The sequence below is a fragment of the Opisthocomus hoazin genome, chromosome 3 (genome assembly GCF_030867145.1).
Source record: "Opisthocomus hoazin isolate bOpiHoa1 chromosome 3, bOpiHoa1.hap1, whole genome shotgun sequence".
NCBI classification, from domain to species: Eukaryota; Metazoa; Chordata; class Aves; order Opisthocomiformes; family Opisthocomidae; genus Opisthocomus; species Opisthocomus hoazin.
In genome coordinates, this window is record NC_134416.1 from 50187375 (window position 1) to 50211142 (window position 23768).

The 23768-nt window shown below is 40.8% G+C and overlaps 1 protein-coding gene across 3 annotated transcripts in view; it reads left to right on the forward strand.

Moving 5' to 3' along the window:
• NOL4 (nucleolar protein 4) overlaps positions 1-23768 on the forward strand; it is a 198917-nt gene that overhangs the window by 172054 nt on the left and 3095 nt on the right. For all 3 annotated transcript variants that reach the window (XM_075416225.1, XM_075416226.1, XM_075416227.1), the window contains 2 exons: positions 14925-15105; positions 18674-18754. In XM_075416225.1, coding sequence (XP_075272340.1) covers positions 14925-15105; positions 18674-18754 — 262 coding nt within the window. The remainder of the gene's footprint in view (positions 1-14924; positions 15106-18673; positions 18755-23768) is intronic.

The window sequence follows — 23768 nt, forward strand, 5'->3', positions numbered from 1 at the left end:
TCCAAGTGGTTTTTGCTTCAGAATGGGAGGCTTGCGGAGTCTTAGATAATAGAAAAGAGCAAAGGGAAGCAGATAGTTCACTTAACATAAAGAAAACAAATAAAAAGTAGAATCCAAAAAACCGCAAGAGGTATAAGTCATTTTAATGTGCAAAGAGCTCAATGTCTCCTACACTACAGAAGATTTATTAATAATAGCTTTTTGTATTCAGACATCTCTGTGATTTTTTTATTTAATAGGGATCAGAGTAATTTCTGTACTTCAGTACTTTATCCTTTTTTATCTGTGTTCAAAATGATCACTAAGATGACTGTAGCTTTCTTGGATACCCACACACTAGTTTGCATTTCAGGCCTTGTTCACTTCCGTAGTTTCCCCACCTAATGATTATTTTACTTCTGAGTTGGTCTTTGGTTTGCTTTTGTGGTTCCAAATGATATGCTTTAACCACTGAGGCACAAAATGTTATGCAGGCACCATTTAGCTGCATGTGGGTTATTGTCAAGAGATCAAATTATGTGCTAGTATTGGGAAACATAGCTTCCTACCCAGAAAGCACTGGCCATATTGTCAAGGGGAAGAAAATAAGCGGTATGCATTGTAATTTTAAATCCTGCTGCCTTTCAAGTCAGTGGCAAATTTCTGATTTCAGCGGTGCTGGGTAGGGTTCTGTTATTAGCAGATGCAGCTGGAAGGGACTGCTGAGTGTCACAGCGCAACCCCCCTCCCACCATGCTTCAGCCCAACCTACATTAAATTTGCTATATGCATTGGAAAGGAATAATGTGCAAGACATGAAATTGCAGATAATTTCATGCCTTGGATTTACAGTGAGGCGCTAAGGTGAGCAGCTAATTTTTCACCTCAACACAGAGATCATTACATTAGAAAATGCCTTATTTTTTCCAGGCTCTTCATGCTGAGTGTATATGGTTTAATTTCAGGGTGCTGATTTCAGGGAACACTTTCAACACCCCAAGCTGCCATAAGTTCTTGAATGTGAAGTAAAACTGATGCCAGTGTAAGTTTGCTATTCTGGAGGTTAACAAAGCTGAAGGCTCAGAAATGGAATGTTTGGTTTTTTGACAGGAACTTTTAAACAACCTTATTCCCCTTCCTACCATAGGTGGAATGAAAATGAACACAGAGCAGAACAGCTTTCTTCCCTGTGTCTTTAATATCCATCTCCTGTCAAGGAGGCAGAAGAGGAAAGGCTGGTGAAAACATAGATATGAAAGTTCTCTCCTCATACCCAGAGATGGAGGTTTTGGAGTCAGGGCTTTTGTTCTTCCTGTTCCTGTGTTGAAAGCCAGGAACAGAGAGCTTTTTACTTGTCCCTCTCTTTCAGATGGCAAGAAAATATTAGATGTGAAGTATTTTCTTCCTGTCAGGTGTCTCTAGCATAGAGACAAGTATTTAACATATTTAATGTGATTTTGTCTTTCGTGTGTTTAGCTAATGACTTCATTGCACAAACCCTCCTGCCTACAGCACAGGCAGGGAATAATATTTCTGGTGAGTAAATCCCTGTTACCATGCAGAGTTTGGGCCAGTGTAATGAAATCAATGCAAACCCAGTGTGCATGTGTAAACTCGTATTTTTCAGGAGTGACACATTTTGGTTAATGAAGTAGTAGATTTAGAAGACTTTAAACAATCATAAATTACTCCTAAATTCAAAGCATCAGTTGCACAATGCATTCAGATGTACTCCTCGGTTAGAACAGTGCAGTTCTCCACACAGAAAATGTATGTAGAAATGTATGCACAGACTGCTTATGTTTGGTAGCAAGAACATGTTTGTGATTCAACAACTGGCTTGATGTCCCTCAACTAAATTTAGAAACATATTTTTCTAAGAAAAAAAAAATATGATAAGCTGCGGGAGCAGGAGCTGAGTGCATTGCCTGGGAGCAGCACCAGCTGCTAAAGAGGCTAGGCACAGGGCATGGCAACCAAGCAGGCTGTGGCCAGCAGCCCAGGCATCATGCCAGAAGAATCCTCCTCTGAAATGAGAATATCTGGGGAACAGATTTGTACTGCAGTGGACAAATTTCATGCTTATTACTCATGGTATTTCATATTAAGTTTCAGTTTTACTATCTCCTTTAATGAAGCAAATCAGAAAGTGCATCCTCCAAAGGCCAGTCAAAGTTCATTTCTTTGTTTCTTCCAATGGTTTATGGCGCTCTGGTTTCATGATTGTGGAATCAAAAGGCCGGACCCCAAAGCATCACTTCTTATCTACTGAATCTTTTAAAATACAGAACTCTCACAGTACTGAAGTTAAAGGATGTGCACGAAATCCTGTCAAAAATTTAGAGCAGGCCTTCTTCGGTAGCAAAACATTTTCTTTCTACTAAATAGTTTGAGACAGGGCGGTGAGGTCAGGGTTTTTTTAAACAGCTTTTATTTTCTAAAGATTTTTTTTTTTAACTGTGAAAGTCAAGTTGTACCTGAGGCTGTCTTCAAAACCAGACATCCTACATTCATAGAAAGAATTTTGGTTTTCACAAACATGTAGTTCAAGTTTTAAGGCAGATTTCAAATTAAATAATTAGCAATCCAATGTATCAAGCAGTGTAAAATATCTTTAAAATAGCTGAATGTACTGTTGGAAACAAGAACCAGTCATGAAGTGCATGCAAAAAAGTAACTGCTCACACTCTAACAGAGAAGAAAACTGCTTTTTTTTTTTTTTTTTTTTGAAGACAGCTGTCTATAAATCCCACTAGAATTCACCTATGGAAGAGACACTATACTGTAAATATGGCAATATGCTAGAATCTCCAGCAAATTATTTTTTTTCCTTTTCAAAGCAGAGCACACAGACATTTTTAATTAGTTGAAACTGAGGAAGTTAATTCAGCATTGACCTCAAATGCTTCATGTCTAGGCTGTCATCTTCTGTTTCTAAATGAAGAATAATTTCATTTAGACTAATCTAATATGAAGTGGTCCATTCCCCCCGTCACAGAGTGCAATATATGTAATATTAAAAGAAAGTGCTGGGCAGAAGTAAAGTAGGAAAAAGCACTGCAAAGTCAAAATCATATCCCGTAGTTTTCCAATAAAGCCTTTTTCAGTAGTTGCGTCTCCATACCCCAGATCAAGCAGGTGTATGGAAAGCTGTTTTGTGTCAAGAAAATATGCTGTCTGTGGTGGGAGTGATATCAGATGTAATGCAGTAGACGAAGACACCTATAGTGGGAGGTTTAATTATGTTGACCGTGATGATATTGTAGTAATAAATCTGCAGAGCTGGCACAAGCATTGCTCCAGTACTCCCACCCACTTTCCCCTGAATGCTCCCTAAACATTTGATTCACGAGTTTAAAAATTTCGTCTGTTGCGGCTCTGGTGCCAACGTCCTCCTGCACTGAATGGAGCAATGCTGATCCATCCCGGCTGAAGGTGTTGCCCATCATATTCACTATAAAATGGCACGTTGGCAACGGGAAACAGAAACATCTCTCCCTACAGGAGAGCCTCACGGAGGCAATTTCATGAGGACACTACACATAAGTATGAAAAATGCAGAGAAAACTGCTTGACTGTGATCGTAAAAGTGGAGCTGCCCGAAGCATAGCAAAGCTTGTTCTGAATGAGAGGAACACGCCGTGAAGAAGGAATTTCCCTCACTTTGCATCCTGGTTCAGCAGTAAGCATGGCTGTGCCTTTGTCATCATGCATCAGTTTCAGCAACACATTGATTCATTCAGCACCATTACCTGCAGGCAAAACTGCTCTTGGGATGGGAAAAGATGACATTGTTTTCTTGCTGTTTATGTTGTTTCTGTTTGGAAGAAAGGTCAGATATTCAGACTCCTCCATTTGTACTGCCTGTGAGTGAGGAAGCAGCAAAAATTATCAGTAGCCATGTTCTTCTGCAAGGTGCTGGCCACTGCAAAGAAATTGGCTTTGAAAGGACTAGAGGGGATATGCAGCAACATAAAAGTAAACATAACATAACCCATACTTCATTTCCACTGGAGTTTTACCTGTATTTTCTTCAGATTTTCTGCTAATCTCGTTTCAGCAGAGGCATGCTAGGCCCTGGAGTTCCTTATGCAGTGTTTCACTTTAGGGGCAGGCTTAGCAAGTCTGCTGCCATGGTCCTGTGCCTTGAGCTGTCTTAGGCTGACAGATCTATGGAGGTGGCATAGGGAAGGAAAGGATCCTTTCATATTCTCTCTGGTCCCATCCTCCGTGTCAGGCTGAAGGAGTCGGTGATGTGGTCTCCCAAGGGAAACTTGGCTTTCCTTTGAAGGAAAGTGTTGGCTGAGAGTGGGTGGGGAGGTGCAAATAGAGGAGGTGGGGATTCTTAAGGTTGACTGCTGAAGCAAGGCCTAAATCAGGATCTTATCATAAGGCCTAAGGCAAGGGCCATGCTGTGCTGTTCTTTAGGTCAGAGTTAAAATCTGCTTTTGTTTTCTGCCTATTCTGAGAGGAAGAAATGCTGTATGAGGGCTGGGCCCTAACAAGTGTCCTCTCTGCTGGTACAGCAGGGAGGAGCAGAAGTTCCACCCGCCCCCTCTCCTCTGGTGTTCTTCTGCAAAGCAGAAATTGGTGGTCCAAAAGATTCTTCTGCTCTTTGCATGGCGCCTTTGACCCTTTGAATTTGGACCACTTTCTCCATGGGAAATGTCACGTGTATTTTGTGAAATATACCGCGAGCACGTAGGAGTTTTGCCAAGACTCAAAGGCATTGGCACAGTTCATGTATTCAGACCAGGCCCAGTTCTGCCTCTTACATGCCTGTAGCTGTTTGTAATCTGATGCTGGCTGTCGTTGGACATATTATTTAAAATTGCACTGAGGAAGTCATTGCTGTGCATACACTGCAGTGCACACTGCAGTCTTGCACTATACACCTGTCTTGTATGTTGAGACAGCTTTCAATTAATAGAGGTGAAACCATTAGCTAACTAAATTTTGTTCATACATTAAAATTCTCTAGAAAAATAAGGAGCATGACCATGTCCAATATAACTTACGAAAGACCTTATGAAGAGCAATAACTGCAACATAAGACAAGAACACCAAGAGCTATAAAATTAACTTGCAGGACGCTTTCTGTCATTAGTCCACCTCAAATGTGATTGTGAGTTGTGATGGAGTTACACTTTTTTACATCCCTTTGTCCCTGATGGAAAAAAGCACACCAGGCAAAGCACATTAAAAAATCAACTATCCAGAACTTCACTAAAGAACCGTAAATTTATCTCAAGCACCACAGAAAAAAGATAAAAACTATCCTTTTCCACTTGGACAGAGAAAGATACGGTCCTTTAGAAGAACCCAGTTTCTCCAGTGATTTTGCATCACAGTTACCTACACTGTAGGAACAGCTCATCCATGTCTCCATGATGAATAGCTCATCCATGTGTCCACGGTCAACAAGCAGACTGGTGACTTCTGAAAGCCCAGGTTGCTCTTCTGCTGTAACAGTGGATAATAAACTGGCTAAAACAGACAGGCTATGAAAAATGATCCCTCTGCTTTGTTATTGCTCCAACACAAGTGATTCTCCAACAACTTGCAACAGCCATCCGAGTACCTCTTCCAGAAAAGTTTTCTGTTCTGCAGGTGAAGTGGCAGTGACGAAAAAACAAGACTCAAAGACTGTAATGTGAAAATACTAACCTTTTATTTAAGGTTAACATACCCATTCCAGTCTGTAAATAATGTGTCATTCTATCAGAAATGCAGAAGTCTGAGGTTCATTTTTCTCTCTTCTACACAATAGCACCTTTTTATTTTGGTCTTCTTTTTCCGTGTCAGACTCATGCTTTCATTTCCTGTTGAACACTGGCTGGAGTAATTTTTGATGCCTGGTGACAGCATTGATGCTGGTAGTTCATTTCAGTGTTAATAACCTGAAAGCATAAGGAACTTGCTGCCCTTATAATCAGAAACTGAAGCGTGGTGCTTTATTTTCTTGGCTCTATACCCTGTGCCAGGACGACAATTTGGAACTTTTGGCAGCTACCTTAACATTTTCACAGACACTCTTCAAGTTCCTACATCACCATTGGCATTAAAGGGAGTTTAGATGCCTGACTGGACTCTGTATTACACCTGATTTAGCTAAATTAGACTATATTAATATTTCCTCACTATCTAAAAAATTGTATTTATCATTTTTTATCTAAAATATGAAACCCATTTTGATACTGGACTTCACAGCAAAATCGTCGTGAATACCTAGACTTCTGGCAGTAACACATTCGTTACAGTTGCATCTACATGGTAGGAGAACTTTTTCATATAATGTTACATCTACACCAGAAAATTCTATGCTGAGACTGATGTGTTCTCCGTGTGATGACGAGATGATAGACAGAAGCAAGGAGAGTGGGATACAGGGTATGCACTACTGGGTCACAGGCAAGGACAAGGCAGCAATCTCTGGGTGTTTAAGAAGCGGACACTTTCCTGACTCTGCAGTGGGAACCAAGAATCCCATGGCTCAAATTCCTTTAAACGCCCTGCTCTGTGCAGATGTGATGATGGCTGCTTACCCTGGGATCTTCTTCACTGTGCTGGAGCCAGAAAACTCTAAGCTGAGACTGATGTCTCTCCATGTAATGATGAGATGATAGACTCACAGCTAAGGCATGAATGTTCAGCTTAGCTGGAATACCCAGCTCCAACTGAGCTACAAATTGAGTTGTACGTCACACAAGAACAGACTTTCTCATTTTTTCACATGCTTGGTTTAAGTAAAAGTGAAGAAAATAGTGCAGAGAAAGTAGCAGAGAAAAACACGGTCTGGACCTGAATACAGAGGGTGGGAAACAGAAAACTGTGCAGTCCCCCAGCTGTTCCTTACAAGAGGAGAAATACTGTGCATGCCTGAGGACAGTGATTACAGCCCTCTTGATTTCACTGGTAAGTCCACCCCTGAATTATTAAAACACTTCCCAAGCTAAAGAATATCTGGCATGAGTTCCATGATATTATTTGAACTTGACTTCATGTTTTATTTTAGCCAGTTTGCTCAAATTTACTTAGTACTTCTGGGGAAAACCTCAGGGTTTTTTTTCTGGTTGTGCGTAGACCTCATCCAGAAGGGGTGGACCCCCATCCATGGGGTTGGGCTAGATGACCTCTAAAGATCCCTTCCAACCCAAAGCGTTCTATGATTCTATGGTAATTCTAGTGCCTTATCCTCTGATGAAAACCTGGAATGTTGTTTATGAAGGACAACTAAAATTAAAGGGAAAGGAGTCTGTCCAGAGGTGCAATCATTTATGGAATCTATCTGTCCTGATGATTTTGAACGACAGGTTATGGGACTGTCAGTGGATGCATCATTTGAAGCAATACTGTGACTAATCCGAGAGGTGGAGAAATACCCAAGTATAGATGTGTGTATAAATATATGTATATATAGATATCTGTCTTGGAAAGCTATCAGAGAATAACTTTGCTCCTCAGATAAAATATATCTCTGACATGTTTTAAATATTTTCCTAAACAGACTGTAAAGATTCTAGTAATTCAATTTGCAGGTTTCAGCTATGGGTCTGGTGTGATGATTTGAGATCTCAGGTAGATGTTAATTTTGGATTAATAATCCCTCAATATGGGGACTGGAAATTTTGTAGAACTTTATTCAAAATAGTTTTGAACTGAAACAGTTTTCAGTTGAAAATCTGGCTTTTGCTTATTGTGTTGTTAGAGAAATAAGGCTTTCTGGGAAGGTAGTATCATTTGTTAGATCAGCTTTTGGGTACAGAAGTCCTTCTCTCAGTCTAGGAAAATGTGTTACCTTTTTCTGCAAGTCTTACCTTGCCTCCATGCGTAGACCACAGCTGTAAAAGCGCCTCCTACAATATTAAAAGATGTTGTCCTTTTAAAGGGCTATAAATATTCCATACTTTAAATATGAAGGTCAGCCAATGCAAAGGACTACTGTGAAGGTTCATTTGGATTTCAGACTCAGTGAATTATGTAGGTCTATTTCATTTTGTTCAGGCCTCCCTAGTCTTGAACAGGTTTTATTTAGTGGGTAGTAATCCCAACACAAACCGTAGCAACTGCAGAGGGGAGAAAGAATGTGCAATGGAAACCAAAACTGAAGTGAAAACTCACATCCATCATTTGCAGAAATACCGTTTCCATCATTGCTAAGTACACTGAGTCAACAGCCTTGCAGTATTAAAGGAAAATTTAGCCTACAGTGATGTGCCAAAATAATATTTAGCTGTCTAGGCTTCCAGGGTATTGGTCATAAAATTAAAAGCTGGGTCAAACACTAGAGAATTAATTTAATGTAATTAAGGCTAATAAAAGATCCAGTGTTCTGTCAGAACAATGCGTGTCATCCAAGCAGTTTGTAGTATCATCACTTATTAAGATTACCTGAAACTTCCCATTATAATACTAGGTATGCAGTTTGGTAATAACTTCGTGACCTTTACCCTCCAGAGATTACATTTACCATTCTGTACATCTTCCATCTGTTGAACTCTTTCAGAGAAAACTTCATCCATTTTCAAGAATGAGGAAAGGTTTGTCCTCTATGGGTAGTTTGATCCTTAAATGTATTTACCATTCCTTAAAAAAAAAAGACTCTCTGTTTGGTCTTGACAATATAGTGGTGTCATTTATGCCAAGGATGTGACACTGAATGCACATGCTTACACAGTCAAAACATTTTAGGTGCTGAATTCCCAGATTATTTGAATCTCAGTAGGTATGATGAGGAATATGATCTTAGTGCTGAAACTGGGGTAAGAGTGTTGGGACTATGACCCATGGTGGAAGCAGAGATGAGAAGGGATGAATGAAAAGTGAGATTATGAGATTGGATGAGGAAGAGAGTAGCTGAGGCTGATGGTGCGAAGGAAACTGGTCAGAAGAATTAAAGAACTAGTGGTGAAAGTGAATCAGACATGACTAATGAAAAATAATGTGGGCTGAAAAGAGGAGCTGCCCTGGCTGATTGTGGAACCTGTCTTTACTCCTTCCAGGAGAGGATTTTAGGGGTTAGGAGGTTGACAGGAGTCTGAGGAGGGAGAGAAAAGCTCAGATGGGAAGATCAGTGGATGTGACACTGATTAACTGCAAATTATGAAATGAAAGGACTTGAGTTGCTGAGGCTGTTTGGATATCAGGGAGCAAGAGACTTATTTGGAAAGGAGAGATTAGGATTTGATAGGCAAAGACTAAATCTGAGATGGAGGGTAGAAGATGAAATGGAGAATCAAGGAGGATGGGATGAAGAGTCAGGGATTTTGAAGAGACAGTACGAAAAAATTTGAAGAGACAGAGCAGAAGGTATACAATATTATCAGGTCATGAGCAGGGAGACGGCAGTGATCTCTGGATGTCTAAGCATGGCCACCTTCTGGACCCTGCAGTAGGAGCCAGGAATCCTGTGTCTTCTCCTCCTTTAAATGGCTTGCTCCATGTGAACAATGGTGGCCACTTACCCTGGGATCTACTTTCCCTGGCTGAGGGCTCCCAGCTCCACAGCCCCCTGTGGATTCAGCGGGGTGCCCTGTGGTGGAACTTCTGAGTCTCTTCTCATTATTTTAAAAGTTAAGTTACACAAAGACAAGCCCGTTATTTTGTTATGGTTGCAGAACTCAAGCGCTTTACACATTAGGTAATGCTAGCTTAAGGTTGCGTTTGTTGCCAGAATCTCACCATCTGAAAAGCAGTGATAAAAGTCCCATCTAACAAGAGTATTATGGGCATTAATTGGGTATGCTTTGAAAAGTGCTACATGGTTTTATCATGTGTTTCTATTTATTTTACTTTTGATTCAAAAATCATAGAATTAAATTGGCTGGTTCCAAATGGGAAAAATATATGAAACATTATCTCCTTTCTTCTAAAGCCATACTACAAGCTATTGAGGCTAAAGAAAAAATTAAAACACATGAAAGAATGCTTTGTTTTTTCATGTGAATGAATTTTTTTCCCATGCTGAAAAAATAGAAGACTACATGGAAATATTGGGTCCTGGCTTGCATATATGTTTGAAGACTAATCTGCACTGGAGTTTTCCTAAGCTCAAAGCGGTATTCTAAAAGAAGTGTTTATTGACAAGAACAAATCCACATTTTTCAGTTTAACGTATTAAAAAAGAAAGTACCAAAAAACATGAGGCAAAAATGTGTTTGCCTTTTTGTCTCTTTTTCTAATTGAGTGGGAAAAAATCACCTTGACATAGGGGCAGTTAAAAGCTGTCATTCTCAAAGTTGTTAATTTGTCAGTCAGGTGGACACTACATTTCATGAAAGCAGTAGTTAAATGTGTGTCACCATTTTTGCCATTTTTGGAACATTACCAATATATTCTTGTTGCAGAAGTTTTACGCTCAGCTAGCGTTGTCCATGTGAGTTGATCTGCATAGACACTCCCGTCTGGGCTTTACATTTACGTGTTAGCAATGCCTATTGCTAGCAGTGGAGCCAAGACAATAGCACTGCTCTCTCTTAATGGGAATACACAGAATTTCTGACACCTGTGTATATATGGGATCAAAACTGAGTGTAGCACAGATTTGCCAGGGTTTTTTATTTTAACAAGATGTTACTTTTTTGTAGTATCTTGGTGGTGGTGAAGGAGATGGGGAACAAAAAGGAGCAATGGCATTATTAGAGTTGCTTCCACAAAGGACAGACTTTTCAAAAAGAAATGTGTATGCTGTGCCTCCACTGGCATGGGGAATAGGAGACTGGGACACTGCTGGTGAATCTCACTCTCTTCACCACAGTCGTGACATTCTGCACTCGCATCTGTGTTGCTGTGGATGGTATTTCCTTTTAAACTATTCCTTAGCTGCTCAGAATATCAGTCAGAGCAGAGCAGGGTTTCTTCAATATACAGGTTGTGCAATAGTTCATGAAATCTTTGTATTGTCCTTAGAGGGTTATTTAGTTGTTTCTATAATTAAAAATAAAATAGATTGCATTTGTCTGCTTTTTTAAGGAAAAAATTGTGTTCTCGTAGTACAGATCTGGACATAAAACTGAGACTTAGATATCTCTGATGTATGCCAAGCTGAGGATCGCAGTATTACTTCATGCTTCCACTTTTTCAAGTGAACAGATTACATTGTATTTTAGCATAGTATGTTTGCATTTCTGTGATTTACATTGTTTTCCAGATGATATACTCAGGACAAATTATTTCTCCTTCAAAATAAATTCATAAGAGAAATATTGTTAGAAGGATGACTTATTTCCGTTGCCATAAACAAAATGAAGATGGTGTAAGTCATATTCTAGATGGACAAACGTTTTATATGCATCTTGTTCATGATTATAAATAGTTTAAAACCAGTTAATACTTCACAGGTTTTATAGATCTGTTATGAATTACAACAGTGTGTGTTCCAGGTAGTTAGGTTAAATGTATTAATAAATGATTAGTTAATTGTTACTGATTATTATGAAATTAAAATAATTTTGAATAATATTTTTAATAAATTATTAAACCTTTCCAGTAGAAGTATAATATAAGGGGAAACAAGAAGTGCTGAATGACTAACAGAATATTAAAAAAATGTCAGTTCTGTAACAACCCTATGTTTGTTTGATTTCTACAGTAGTTTAAAAGCAAAGGCAATTAAGATGAAAAGAAAGAAGAGAATAAATCTGTGCAGAATAAATCTCAGGTATACAAAAGTGAATATGATGTTCATGTTCTCTCTCCCCAAGAAAAAGAGAGCCTGGCTTCTTTGTGCTTGGCATGGCTGCAAGGAAAAGGAACAGAGTTTTACCTTTTGAAGTACAAAACATTTTTGAAAAATACTTAAATCCCAAGGGAGTGTGTGAGACGCAACACTTAACCCCCTGGGACCAGGCTAATGGTTCGTAATCCTACCAGTAGGGCTGACACCTGAGCCTGCTCAGAAAATGCTTGCCAAAAATCCTGCCCTTCTGCATTTAGTCATCCTGAAGCACTGAGCAAAGCGCTTAGGTGAGGCCCAGATTTCGCCTCTGAAATGTGTGGCAACTTATTCATCACTGAGGTACAGGTGATTGGTCTGCTTTGTGAAAATACATGCAATATTTAGAGAAACCACCTTTTGTATAGTGGCCAAGAGATTAGACCTCACACTGAGAACCAGGAGTCCTGGGCTCAGCACCCCCCTCAGCCCCTTTGAGCCCTCCCAGGAGTGCCGTCCCCACCAGGACGCCTTGGCTACACCCCCAAGCCCCAGCCCATGCCACGCCACGGTGTCCCACAGGGCTGTGATTATTTCAGTACAAAGATCCCCCTTCAGCAGCGCAGCCCCAGCTCGAATTCCCAACCTCAGAGCAGCTTCTGAATTTTGTGTTGGGGCGTAGCTGGAAGCGAGCAGGGCTGGAAGCCTCCCAGGACAGCCCTTCTCTGAAAGGGAACTGAGTCATGCTGCCTTTCTGTTTGCTGTCTATGAATTGTGCACTTTCCCCACAGTGGCACAGCTTCAGCTATGACTCCCACCACCGTTTTGCTTTGAGCCCGGTTGCTAGGAGATGGCAGCTCTGAGTCCAGGTCCCCTCCTCACCACAGCTAGCAAAGACCTGGCATCCCAAGTTTTCCGCCTCTTCACTGTGTGTTGTAACAAGGAGCCAGAAATTGGGTCTCCAGTTTCTTGGCCACGTGTTCTAACAGGCGGGCTGGTACTCACCAAGGTTGCTGTGCCCTCCAGCCAGGCTGTGCTTGCTGTGCTCTGCTAGAAGTTCAGGGCATCAGCTCTGCAGTAAATTCACTGCTGGGTTGTCAGTGCACTGAATAGAGGGGCTCTGGAGGACATGTAAATTCAGGGACAGCAAACTTGTGGGTCCCAGGCAGTCAGGATGAGGAGGCAGGCTGGCCCTGAGATACTCTGCTCAGCTATAGGAGTTAATCCCCTTTGCACTGCCCCTCTTGAACACAGTCCAGTCTGTGAAAAATTTGCAGAAGATCCCTTACTGATCTTCCTGAGAATAAAATGAGGCTCTGAGTGAACCCATGGCAGGACATATCATCTAGTTTTAACCATAAGGGTACAGAACATCTCAGCCTTGAGAGTGTTAAAGCTTTGGACCATGAATTGAGCTTTGTTGCCAAGACAGAACTTAACTGTAAAGCTTATAAATATTTTCTCATAGAAAAGAATACATTTTCTCTTATAAGAGACAGGAGTGACCTTTGGAGATAAAAGGTAAATGATACTGAATTTGAATTCCTGACAAAAATACATTGCAATTTTAGCCCTTTGTTTAAGTCTATTATTACTTAAGAAAATGCATAGCAAACTAGTTTGGCCAACTCTCTTAAAAATGTGAAGCTTTGCCTCAGCTCATATTAGTGCCCAAGAGGCCTCATTCTGATTGTTTATAGAATTAATTATCTGATGGTTCAGTGTTCTGTATTAAATATTAAAATTTCTGTTAATAATATATATTCCTTCTGAGTCATCTCAGTTGTGCCCAAGTCTCTTTAATCAATAAATGCCTACAAGACAGGGATATCCTAATCTCAGAAATGTTGATAGTGTCTTATTTGAGAGGTGGAACTGACAACTGCTACTAATGCAAACAGAAAAGCTGCTTCAGAACCTTTTTTGCTTCTACATAGAGACTGGACACTCTTTGCAATACTTGATCCCTCTGTGCTGGTGTATGCATTCCTTAAGTAAACACTGTAAAAAAGGTTTGAGGTATTTTATTACATTCTTAATAAGTTTGGCATATTTAGCAACCATAAAAGGTTGTGCAGAAGAGAGAGGCATAAAATGGACAGAATCTTGCACAAAGGGAAGATAATTCCAACAGATTGTTTTTCAGTTAACTAGCCGAAAAGGTCTGCAAACATTCTCACCTCAATTTTTTTAAATACTGATCTTCCACAGATCCATTTTATTTGAAATTACTGAAATATATTTTCATAAGATAAGAATATAAAATCTGACCCATAAAAAAAAAAAAATCCGCAAGTTAAAAAGAAACAAAGGAAAACTTCAAATACATTTGCAGGCTAAATCAGAAATTTTGGCACTTGGGTCCCTGTGGTGGGCTAAGCAGTCACACACTGATAGTTTTCCTTGTTTCCGACTACGAAGACACATTAAATCTTCTCTTAATGCTTTTCTTTTTTTCACCTGTGTCATTATGAAAGTTGCCACAGGGGCATTCTGTGATCATGAGTGGAGGTGAGGTGCTCTAAGCAGTAGCTATCATAAGTGCAGATGGGGAAGAACATACTTGCAGCTGAAACGTGTTCTGCTTTAGGGGAAAGTTGGAGGGCTATTGTGCTAAATCTTGTTCAATATTATGTGAGCATCTAAGAGGCAAAGAGGGAGCGTGAGGGGAATTTATGGTATACAAACAGTTGCTGCTCATACACAGATAACAAATGCTTTCAAGTCACATATGTAGAGGCATCCTTACCTCTTGGACACTGCATGGATGGTCACTCAGCCCTCTGCAAACATAGGAAATGTTTTATTCCATTCCTCTGTTCCTTCCATCATTTCTGAGGCTGATACATCAAAAGAAGTAGTTGGTGCATTCTGTACTGGTTTATCATATCAAGAAAGATATGATTCTCTGACTTGGAAGAGTCACTCATGTACTCAGAAAGTCATGCCTTTTTTCTGTGCTTTCCCATGCTATTTCTGGGCAGAGTTGGGTTTTGCAGAAGACTGAGCTCTTCAGGGTGAGAGGATGCATCTTCCCCTTTAAGAAACAGTGTGGTTGGCTTGTGGAAGACAAATAAATAAATATTCTCAGATTTGTGGGAAACCTGTATTCTTGTTTATTCCCATTGTTTCTTTCCAGCTGATATTTGGTCAGTCAGAAACAACTCTATGTTTGTTCAACATGTATTATGCTTTTCTGAAAGCAGTAGATAAAAAGTCTTAACGATGGAAAAGACCCTCTCATGCAAGGTAAAATGTAACCGTAATTCAAAACCTTTCTTTGTTTTTGCAGGATGAGGCTGCTCCAGCTGACAAACAGTACAAACAGGAGCCAGCCCAGGTCACTTACTCAACTTCAGCTGTTTCCAGCACACAGGAGGTGTTGTACATCAATGGAAATGGGACCTACAGTTACCATAGTTACAGAGGGCTCGGAGGTGGGCTGCTAAATCTCAACGATGCTTCTAGCAGTGGTGAGTTTCCTTACAAAATGTGCCTGTGTGTATATGTGCTCGTGTGTACATTTCCCCCTGCTGTACAGAAAGCTAGTCCAAGGGGTTCAATATCCATAGGCTATTATCAGACAATGGGCAGGAACACAATCCTGCAAACAGCTACTGCTGCGCAAAATACTTGCTCACTGCACGCTAGTTTCCTTGCAGTTTCAGGGGACTAATTCACAATAGGACAAGACTGAACCTGAAGTCTCTAACAAAGCTGAGTTGAAAAATGCTGGGTTAGATCTTCAGTCGATTTGCATGACTTTATGAGGACCTACCCTGTCATTATTGTCCTGTCCTATACTGATCACAAAATGAGGCCTTTAGTATCTTTTGTGGCTGGAGTTTGAAAACACTGAACTCCACATTTTATAACAGAAATGAATTGACTCAGATTTCTCACACGGTCTCTCTAGCTACTTTAATTTACTGCAGATAAGGATCTGGCATAACAAGAGTTACATGAGAAAACAGCACATCTATCTATCCCTTAAGCTAAAAATGATGCAGGTAATTATGTGTCACCATGAGATTGTATGTCTCTGAAAAAAACAGTGTTGTCATTTGCTTAGACAGCATTCCTTTCTTCTTACATCAGCAAGCATCTGCAACAAACAAGTGTAAGCGAATTGCATGATTTGTTTGAAACAGGCCCCCATATTGACTTCACGCAAATGTAGAGGAAAGGAAACGGTTTGCCCATGCTCGTAACGAGGGTATTGTCTGTCTGTCAGAAAAAAGAGATTACTCTGGAAGCCTGAGGGTCTCTTGCCTCCAAGAATGGTATTTAAAAAATGTTTCAGAGGACAGAGAAATCCCTGGGTTTTTGTACTGGCTGATCCCTCTCTGGCTGAGGAGAGTGCTGCTTCAGGTACCTGGGCTGACTTAGGCAAGACAGTAGTCGTTCAGCTATTTTCTACATGCTAAGCAATTTCAAAATGCTGTCAGGGTTGCAATCTACAAAGATTTATTGGTATGTGGTGTCCTGGCAACCTTCAGCCATTTCTGCTTCCTCACACCCCACCCACCCCCCCCCCATTCTGGAAGGTCTGTGAATGATTTGCATTAAGTTTTCAAAAGGCTTTAAAAAGATAATATTTTAGTTGTCAAAAGTCTTTGACTTAAAGAGAGTGAATGATGATTACAATTGTTTCCATATGCAGGAAAAACACATCTGAGGTACTGAATATGACCTCTGATCAAATATTTTCCTAAGAGAAAGACAGGCCATGGAAATTTGGTTTCTTGAGAAAATACACAAGAACGGTAAAATTGTCTTCTATATTATGGCCAGAGAAGGTCTGAGCCAGTTCCCACTGAAAACAGTTGACATTTGTTCTTGCACCAAACTAAGAGTCGGATTAAACTCCCCATGTGTTATTTGTCAGCAGAAGCCATAAGAATTGTCCTGTTTTACATAATGCTAAACTGTGAGGAATCACAACTGTTTTGTGTACTTGTTCTTCTCTTCAAACCTCTTGTAATGGGATACATTTTCATAACTCCCATTTTTCCAGTGAATTGTGGGAATTAGGCAAAAGTATTCTATATCACTTCAGCATGCAATTTTAAAAAATAATGTGCAAATTCAACATCATAAATTAGTGTTGCTTTCTGATTAGAAGCAACATTTTCTGTGTACCTTTAATGTGGAGGACTCCAGTGCTTTTTCACAATTAAAGCTCAAGATGTGTTTTGCAGGACGGAGAGTGGTTATTTGGGAACTTCCAGATGCTGTGTAGCTAATGCAGCCAGGGAACTCTGCAGTGCACTGCATTTCCCTGTGTAGCAACACTGGGGTGAAGGCACTGGTGGATGCTTACGATTTGCGTACTGACATATGCCTAAACATTTCTTCTTCCTTGCCTTTCCCTACTTGCACTAGAAAATTTTGTCTGTATGTCTCCTTACTTTGGAAGACTCATAAACCATTGCACCTCTTTCAGATGGTTGTGCATAGTTGGAGTGTTGTGCAAAGGTGTACATCTTCTCCTCAGGGATCTCACAGGATCCAAAGCACATGAGCTCCATGAACAAGAAGTCTGCATGCCAGCGGCTGGAAATCAGTTGTTGGTGCTAACAATCTAGCTGGCCACTGATTTGTGACCCACCTGCCATTTCAGGAAGATCATTAGGAAAGCTGTGGAAAGGCAACTCCATCAATTTCTTAGTTTCATTGACACAAAAGCAATCAGTAGCCAAACTAATTATTTCTTGGCTATTGAGGGTGAAGTGCTGTGGCCCTATTAGATGGTTTCCCTACAGGAGAAATGCAAGGACTTGGAGGCCAGTTCTTTGGGGTCTGTCAGTCCTCTCTGAAATGTCCATGGATATTTGCCTTCTCATTTGTAGACTAAGAGAAGAGGATGGAGTTGCAGTTGAGAGGGGTAACTATTGCCCTCCTGACAGAGCTCACAGGACAGTTGTTTGCAATCGTTACTCTGTTTCAAGGACTCTTGTTCCAAACATATGCAAGGCTGTTATGATGGTTAATGAGTTCCCTCTCTGGAGAAAAGGATATTTGTTTGTGAATTGTTTTGAGGACCTGAGAAGTAATTTAAGAATGCATTTCCTTCTCAATGTAGTAACCCATCAAATGTTTTAGTCAGGTTTACAAATGTTCTCCCAGTGTAAAAATAAATATACACCTCAGTCAGGATGTGTGTATAAACAAATACAGTCTGGTTTTGTGTGTATCTGTTAAAATAGAAGACAGGAAAAGTTTCAAAAGGTAGCTAAAACTCACTGCTTGAATACCTATTGGTATTCAATATATATAGGCTTGGGCTTACAGCATCAAGGTCTCTTCTCCCCTGGTTTTAAACTCTTCAGGCCAAGCCAGTTTGGCTGGAAAGCTTCGCCCTGTCACCAAGTAATCTGTGGCTTGAAAGAGCCTCTGTCAGCCTGTGCGTGGGCTGGGGAGAAGCCTTTGGGCACGTTGTCGTTGATTCTTGGAGGTGTTAAAGGAGAGCTGCTCTTTGAGAAGGGTGGATTTCCACGACTCTTTTTTTAAGGCTAATGCAGTTCGTACAACAGAACTGAATGGAGGAGCTCCACGGTGGGGTAGCCCAGTGGGTGTGAACAAAATTTGCTTGCCAGCCCCCAGCCGGCCACAAAAGCTTCAGCTGGCCCTGCTCCATCACACCTGGATGGAGCTTGGAGGGATGCCCAGCCTGAGAGCAGGAGGGTGAGGACAGCAGACAGGCTGCTCTGTTGGGAGCGAAATCTCTTGCCACTGCCAGAAGCTGTCAAAGAGCCTGCATGCTGCCTGAGCCTCTCCTGGCACAATGGGATCTCCCCGTCTCCCCACGGGTGTCTGTCCAGGGGGTCGCTGTCTGCCCTATCCTGATGACTGTCAGTTTTCTGGGGGTGATTTGTGGCTGTTTCTTCTGCATCATTACCTGATTTTCTAGGCAGAAACTGCCTCTGCATGTGTAGAAAGAGAGAGTGTTTCAGACTCGATGGCAGACTGGCCGTGCAGGACATGCCCTCGTATCATGGTAAGACAAAGCAACTGTTGTGTCCCTGTTTCTCTACACAGATCTTCAGCCTACCTCTACCACAGCCACGACTCAGCACTGCATCCCAGGCACCACAAGCGTCCAGTCCCCTTCCAGCTCAGGTGAGTCCTCCTGCCAAATCTGAATACATTCATGCCACAAGTGAACCCTGGGTGCTGGCAGGCTTCTCCTTCAGCCTCCTCTCCCACAGACAGGCCTGCAGACCATGACCAATGGTCCCGTAGTCCAGCCAGTAGCTGGCAGACTCCCACCACACTGCTCACCTCTCCCTGATGATCCCTTTCCAGAGACCCAGAAGGGCTGCACTCTCACGGCTGTTCCCTGCTGTGGCCAGGCCTCTTACCCATGTGCATATCATCTATCATGGTCCTTCTGCCTCTGGGTCCTTCAGGCGGTGCAGCCCCGCTGAAGATGACAGGGTAGCTGGGGGAAGGTCCCGGAGCTGGTGCTGCTGAGCCTCAGCCATCAGCATGGCTGTGCCGCTCTGGGGCACGGAGAGGAGGGCTGAGCACGCTTGTCTGATTTTGCATGTGGGAGTAGGGAGGGTGCCTCACTTCAGCACCCTCAAATTTGGTGAAAATGTAACCTTCTGTAAAATCTTGTCATTTGCATGATCAGTAGAGGCTTCTGGGCAATAAACTAGGAAAAACAGAAGTCCAGCTGAGAATATCCCGTATGTAGCTAATTCTTAAAGTGCTGACTGGGTTACCCGCAGCATGGCCATAATGTAGGGGTTGAATGGGATTTCTGCTTTAGTTGCTTTCTCCAGCTCTTCTTTATACCTCTACTCCTGCACAGTCTTCTTTGTTCTCAGTGCTACCCGGATGGCATCAAAGTGGAGAGAGAGAGGAAAGACAAAACAGCTTGTCTCTAACACAGCTGGAGCCTGGGGCACGAAGAGACGCAGAACAAGAGTGATAGAGTTAGGAACCTGGGAGAGTGTGTTTAGTCCTGTTTAAAAAAGGCAGAATGTGGAGTTGGGAGAAGTTAAATGGTTTGACCTATGTTGTGGCAAAGGTGGAAATTTCTCACTGGGAAATGCTGGCTGAATTCTATGTTAAGATCACCCCGCACATTCCTCTTCCCCCTTCCTCCTCCTCTTCAAATTATCAGACACACGGCATATGCAAGTATTAGTCTGCTCCCACCATCGGAATGGAGATGGAATGTCTGTGGATATATTGGGCAGTATCCTACTTCTCTACATTTGCAGAAAGCTCAGGAGACAGCCATTAAGGCCCAACAAGTGTATGCCACGTAACTAAGGACCTCACGTAATCATTTCATTGCAAGCCAGAGTGTTTGCTGATTGTTGAAAATGCATGACGTTCAGTGGCTGTGGGCATTTCTGTGTTTTCACATCTCTTTCCTCAGGCAACTCAGCAGTTTTTCTGCTATCTAAACTAGCCGAAGGTATGTTTTCCAGGGGGAAAGGTGTAGAAGGGAGAAAGAACCTTAGAGGTCCCATTCATTAGCCCCTGTTTCCTTGATCTGAGAGCTCCTGGCACTTGAAACAATAGTTTTAGGCACATCTGCTCTCTGTTTGAAGGCAAGAGGAAAAGAAATATTGACAGATGCATAACAGTAGCATACTTTGATAGTTGCTTCTGTTTAGTTTTATTGGAGTATATGAAAATTTAATACATAGTTCTAAAGCCACTAATGGGGAAAAGAGGGGGAGAGGACGATAGGTGCAATAGGAAAGATACACAAGAGATTTCAAAGCATGGGCACATGTGTTTTTCTGTAAATAAGTGCCACTGCTTTTTACATCTTCACTGATGAAAAAGGTTGTTTAACTATTAATGAAAATGTAGAAGTGTAGATGCTTAAGCACATATAGCTTTTTAAAATTATTTTTGTTATTCTAAAATATTATCTGCAATAGTGATAACCATTTTGAGAGTCATTGACGCATTTATTATTCTTTCAGTAGTTGTTAATTAAAAGATTGGTAGCTACCCAGTAACAGCATACAATTCTTAAGGGATTTTTGCTGAGACAGTTGATAGTGTCTAAGCAATCAGTAACAGCACATCTACATCTGATATAAATCATGTTGCTAATGAGTAGTGCATGAGGCAATAACTAGTTCCATTTAAGTCTTGCAATTTACAGAAAAGCCATTTGTCCTGCAGTGTATTTAATGGCAGATATTCCTAGCAGCTAATTTGATAAATGATTGTCTAGCACATGAAGAGTGGGTTTTCAGAGTTCTCATATTCAGCTTGATGTGGTTCCAACAAGAACAATTTTACCTCATGGGAAATTAGGTCTCTGTGACTGGACTGAGGTGATAAATCAAAAATATTCCTGTGTTAAAGTGTCAATCAGGTGGCCTTGGCAAAAGGCGGAGGAGCAATACCTCAGTCTTCTGATAGGGTATAAAAGACAGGATCTGTCTCAGCAATTTGTTTAACCCACTGCTTAAGAGAATGTTATACTGTTATAAAAACATGGGAGGTGACAATAATGAGTTATAATAGTATGCACTAAGAGAAATAGGTAAACAAAAAGAAGTATCCTGTGTTCAACTCTGCAATATATGCTTAATCTTCGCTAGCACACACAGACATTGTAGAACCTTATAATGTTTGCAATCAAGACTTTAAATTGTCCTGAAATATTCCAGGATAGGAAGCAGTATGCTAAAATGTGCAGTATCACCTTGGAGGAACCCGACACTGCAAAATTCATTGCCAAAATATTCAGATTTCTCTCTGTATAAGGATACACTTCCTTCTTCCTGTGAAGACTGGCAGTGTAGTAGAAGTTAAGTACACTAAGGAAATAGTTCTATTTAAAGTAAGGATAGCTATTAAAAGAAATGACAGTGAAACTGTTCAGTTTTCTCCAGCTTTAGTCATCTGTAGTGATGGCTTCCGGAGACAGAGGTACATGAGGCGTCTACCTTAACCATCTATTTTAACGCTTCAGTATATCTGTGATTTATTTGTCTGGTTAAAGAAATGTGGTGGATATTTATGAGTAAGATTTAGGTTCCTGTGTTTCAATAGCTGATTTGCATAAAATTACACAGAAAAAATGTACACTATAAGAATAAGATGCACTTATCCCTTATTTTCTGAACAACCAGGTATGACTGATGAAGCTACAGATAAGTTATAGAATTTTTAGTGTGTAACAGCCTGGACAACCTTTAAGAATCAGTAATACTGCCAGTGAGTGTCTATCATTGCTATTAAAAGCTGAGACCAGTATAATACATCCAGGGGCTAGTCTCTCAGTGAGGTTTTCTCCCAGATATAAAGCTTGGGCTGTCATTGGCAAGCTTTAGAGGTGAGATATAGGGGTCACATAATATAATTAAAAGAAGAACTAAAGTCCTTATCCCCACATCAAGCATGGCGTGTTCTCTTCCTATTCAGCTCTCTCCAGCACATGCAGCTTCCCTTCCAGAAAAGGTATGGGTGTATTCCCTGCCCTGAAACCATAGCCAGGAATGCTTTTCTCTGTGCATGTATTTCTTTGGGTTTTTTTGCTCAGGGGGCTTTTCTTTGAGGGGAAGGAGGACAGCACTGTAACTTGTTAAGTACAAGGCAGGAGTTGGGAAGTGAAGTAAAATCCTATTTTGCTCATATGTAGAAATTAAAAAAAAAAATAAATCAGATAGTTTGAAGTACCTGGGGTAAGTTAGAATCCAAGATTTCTTGTTTCCTTTGTATACAAGAACTCTGTATACAACAGAAGTCTTCCAGACCAAGAGGAGTTCTGGGTCCTGATGGTTCCTTGTGTATGCAGACTGCAGATTTGCACTTGCACACAACCTGATTTCCAGTACCTTCAGGAATTCAAGGATATACATTCTGAAGAGTTAAAAAATTTTCCTCGTGATAGTTATTCTGGACTTCTAGGAATACAGGGCCAGATCTTCAGTTTGTCTAAATCACTGTGAATCTGTAGACTTGTGAGACTGATTTATGCATGCTGGACATCTGGTCTTCTCCTAGCTTTCCTTTCAGAGTGGTGCTTTTACTTTGTGTCATCAGTTTTTGTAAGGAAAACCTCAGAGATACAAGCAAACACATTTCTGTATATTTTCTACTTAAGAGTGAAATAAACTTCATCATCTCCTGTTCAATCACTTAAAACTCTGGATTACCGATGAGAAAAGCCCTTCAATTTCATTTCAGAAAAAGGTGTGCTCTGCCACAGAAGCTCTGTTCTGCCATAAATTGTGTGGTTTTGGCTGTGACGTGAAGGAGAGTCAAGGAAAGATCATAAAAGTTAAAGTAGGTTCATATGGAGCACAATGCCCTCAATATGTCAGTGGCAGCTTTTTCACTACCGCCTCAATAAATATAGAAGTCTTTAATGGCTTCTTACAGCCATTCAGTCCAGCTGGCTTTATGATTTGTATACCCTTCTTCTCTGTGCTGGGTTAAGATTTTACTTAGAAATATCCTCTGAGCTTCTTCACACTGTGATCGTTTCCCTGCAGCGTGCGGTCAGACTGAAACAAATTCACTGACCTAATAATTGTCCTTTTATTTATCCTTTGTAAACTGGAAGTCATTTAAAACCCAGTTCATTTATGCCGGTGTAAAACTGGATAATACAGTTGTAAGGCTAAGTGCTGTTCATGCTAGTTGTGTAGTGGGAAATAACATCTAATAGGACCCTTTCTGTCTGAGTAGTTTCTTTTCATAGTCCCAGCTTTGCTTTCAGTCACTCAAGGAGAGATTTTCATTAACTTCAGGGAGTGTGGGAACATGACGATGTCCACACTCTTTGTGATCTCAGCCATGTCTCTGCATAAACATAAAAGAAAGAAAAGTAAGTAAGGTTTATGACCAGATCTTCAGTTTCCGGAAATCAGTAAATCTCTTTCCATTAGTGCTTAAGATAGTGAGTGTGGTTTTGAATTCTGTGATTCTGGTGGGATTATTTAGGAGAACCTCTAGAGTATGAATTGGCAAGTTCCGTATTCTGTAGTTGAATATGCTAAATTTTAAAATTATTCCAGTCTTTCCAGGAAGCAAGTTCCATCCAGTGAGCCAATGCTGAGGAAGACTTGGCATCGACATATGTTGTCCAGATGAAAGTGAACAGTGACATTTTTCTCATTGGAAAGCATTGCTTTGCATAACTTGA